We start from the raw sequence: 2,542 nt of genomic DNA, 5'->3' as shown, positions 1-2,542 counted from the left end.
AAAAGACTGGCTTCAAATTGCAGACTTTATATAGTTACTTTTGGAGTAATAGACATATATGCAAAGCTAGGTGAGATTTTTGAAGAAACTATTTATTTGGAGTTAAAGACAAACCAGGAATTTTTGTAATTTGGTTTAATGCTAAAAAAAAAGGTAAGCAAAAAACAAGAAGGGAGGCAGGAATAAGAGACTGTTGCAGAGGATAGTTTTTGAGTACAGCAGAAAACAATGGGCATCGCCTCGAAATCTTCCCACTAGATGGTGCCAACCAAACAAACAGCAGACAAAAATAGTTCATTAAATACACCAGGCACTACAGCCATATTTCTTACTCTTATTTTATCTTGAGAGTAAGGAGCACAAGGCTTCCTCACTAGTAACAGCTGACTATTTTTTGTTCTGAAACTTTTTAGGACTGTGCAGTGAATTCTTGTGAGCAGTTCTAGAACTAAAGGTTCACAAGAGGTGCTGTGAGTTTGTCAGTGAAAACATCCAGAATTCCAAACACTCTATATTCCTTATTGCACTGTTCTGTCCTGAAAAGCCTCTGGATTTTATCATTTACCTCTAGAGCCTCTGTCATAATGCAGCCCATGACAGCACAGATCCTCAGGGTCCCTTCGGTTTCCAGTTTGTTTAACGACGATTTCACCTGGTCGATGGGAACAAGCCAAGCACCAACTGCAGGCGTTGCAGTGCTCAGGAGGTTCAGCTGCCTATGAGGAAAAAGAAAGGGAATTCGGGATTCACAGGCAGCAGCAGCAATTAGCAAGAGTTTCTAGTGCTGTCATGAACGAGAGTCCAATAGGTGGAACATTGATGCAAAGTAATAAACACAGACTTATTGCCCAGAAAGAGAAAAGTGGCAAAAAGTACCTAAGGCAGTTTTTGTTTTATTCACTCACACACTCTTCATTCCTTCCACTTTTGCTACTGCCATTCCCTCCTTTACCCATTTGTATTCCCTACTGAAATCACACAGTTTGAAACTGCCATCACTGGCTGACTCCCACATTAACTGTTATTAACCTCTCATGAAGGACTGGTGCTCAAGGGCTGAGGCAAGAATATTACCAGAATATTTTCTAATTTATAGCTCTATACTGATCTTAAACTACTGACAGATCGACACATTTGGCTCATTCTACATACACCACATGATAAACTATCTTGACAAATATTTATACTGAAATTCATAGTGCAAAAGAAATATCCTCCCCTGCCTTTCTCCTTCATAGATTTCCATCTCACCAGAAGCTTTTAGTGAGGGGTTTTTGTTTGGTTTGGGTTTTTTAATCTTCCTTTTCTTCTTTTAATCATATCTAGCTGAAAGTTTGCTAGCAACACTTCTATATAAATGACAATATAAAACTGAGGCAAGAATTACTGTGATAAATATAAAATCCAAAATTTTCATTTCCGGAGAGGTTTCAAAAATTATTGAAATTACATTCAGAATCTACCAAACACAACTGCAATTCAACAAGGCCAAAGTGCCATTTTTTAATTTTTTTTTTTTTTTTTAATTTTAAACCAGGTAAAAGTTGTACCTTGAATATATATGGGCCGGAGAGCGCACGTTGGTGGGGGCTGCAAAGCTAAACCAGATTTCTTTGATCGTTAACTTCATGCTGCAAGAGTCAGGGGGAGGAGGCATCAAGGGGATATCTTTTTTGAGATCATCAGATTCAACGCCTTCATCCTTGAAAAAAGAGGGATCGTAAAGTCAGAAGTGACATTGTTTTCCGAAATTACCACACCACGCTCGTAAAAAATTGTTCCGGGTGCGTTTAGGCACAGAAAAATAAATTAATGATGTCAAGCAACTCTGCCAAGGCAAAGCCAAGAGATCTTGCAAAAGGTGAAGGGCATACCTGCTCATCTGACACTGAATTTCCATTAATATCTGAAGAAGGACTTATTCTGTCACAAGGGAGGTTGTCTTCAGACACATCAGTATTATAACCACTACCAGTGGGGGAATCTGAAGAGTTATTGGATGCCAGCAATCCCCCTCTCTCTGTGTCTCTTGATTTGCCCATGACTCCAAAGGTATTATACAGCACTGCTCCAGACTGTCTTCCTCCTGCAAAAATACCAAGACTGTCAAGGTTTGCAGTGCAAAAATATCTCTAAGTTATATTCCAAAGAAAAAATCTGCACTTAAGAGGAGAAACACAATTTGGGTTAAACAAGGTGCGTTAACATTTTATACAAGAATTTATTGCTACAATGTTGAGGTTCTGATAGTTTGTTCCAAGTAGGTAAAGAGTACTCACATAAAAATTGTTTTTAAATACTATTCTCTGGAAAAAAAAATAACTTGGATGACAGACAATGCATATATACTCGGTTTTTTTTCTTTTTGAAGCTAGTTCTCCCCTCTCAGAGCAAAACCCTGGCCTTATATGCAGACACTGTGGGTAAGGTCAGGATTCAAGTCATCAGTGAAAGCATCAATTTCAACCTTCATTTTAGGTTCAGAAACCAATGAAAGCAGTTTATATGGCATTATTTCACATTATTTCAGAAGTGGTATTTA

The 2,542-nt window shown here is 38.2% G+C and overlaps 1 protein-coding gene across 11 annotated transcripts in view; it reads right to left on the bottom strand.

Moving 5' to 3' along the window:
• KIAA1109 (KIAA1109 ortholog) overlaps positions 1-2,542 on the bottom strand; it is an 89,943-nt gene that overhangs the window by 42,961 nt on the left and 44,440 nt on the right. For all 11 annotated transcript variants that reach the window (XM_027891137.1, XM_027891138.1, XM_027891142.1 and 8 more), the window contains exons 36-38: positions 1,875-2,086; positions 1,551-1,702; positions 566-716 (exon numbers count right to left, since the gene is read on the bottom strand). In XM_027891137.1, coding sequence (XP_027746938.1) covers positions 566-716; positions 1,551-1,702; positions 1,875-2,086 — 515 coding nt within the window. The remainder of the gene's footprint in view (positions 1-565; positions 717-1,550; positions 1,703-1,874; positions 2,087-2,542) is intronic.

This window comes from Empidonax traillii, unplaced genomic scaffold (assembly GCF_003031625.1).
Source record: "Empidonax traillii isolate 1590-97213 ecotype Southwest subspecies unplaced genomic scaffold, ASM303162v1 scaffold310:size1162954, whole genome shotgun sequence".
NCBI classification, from domain to species: domain Eukaryota; kingdom Metazoa; phylum Chordata; class Aves; order Passeriformes; family Tyrannidae; genus Empidonax; species Empidonax traillii.
Note: the sequence above shows the minus strand (reverse complement) of the source record. Positions and strands in the feature narration are given on the sequence as shown.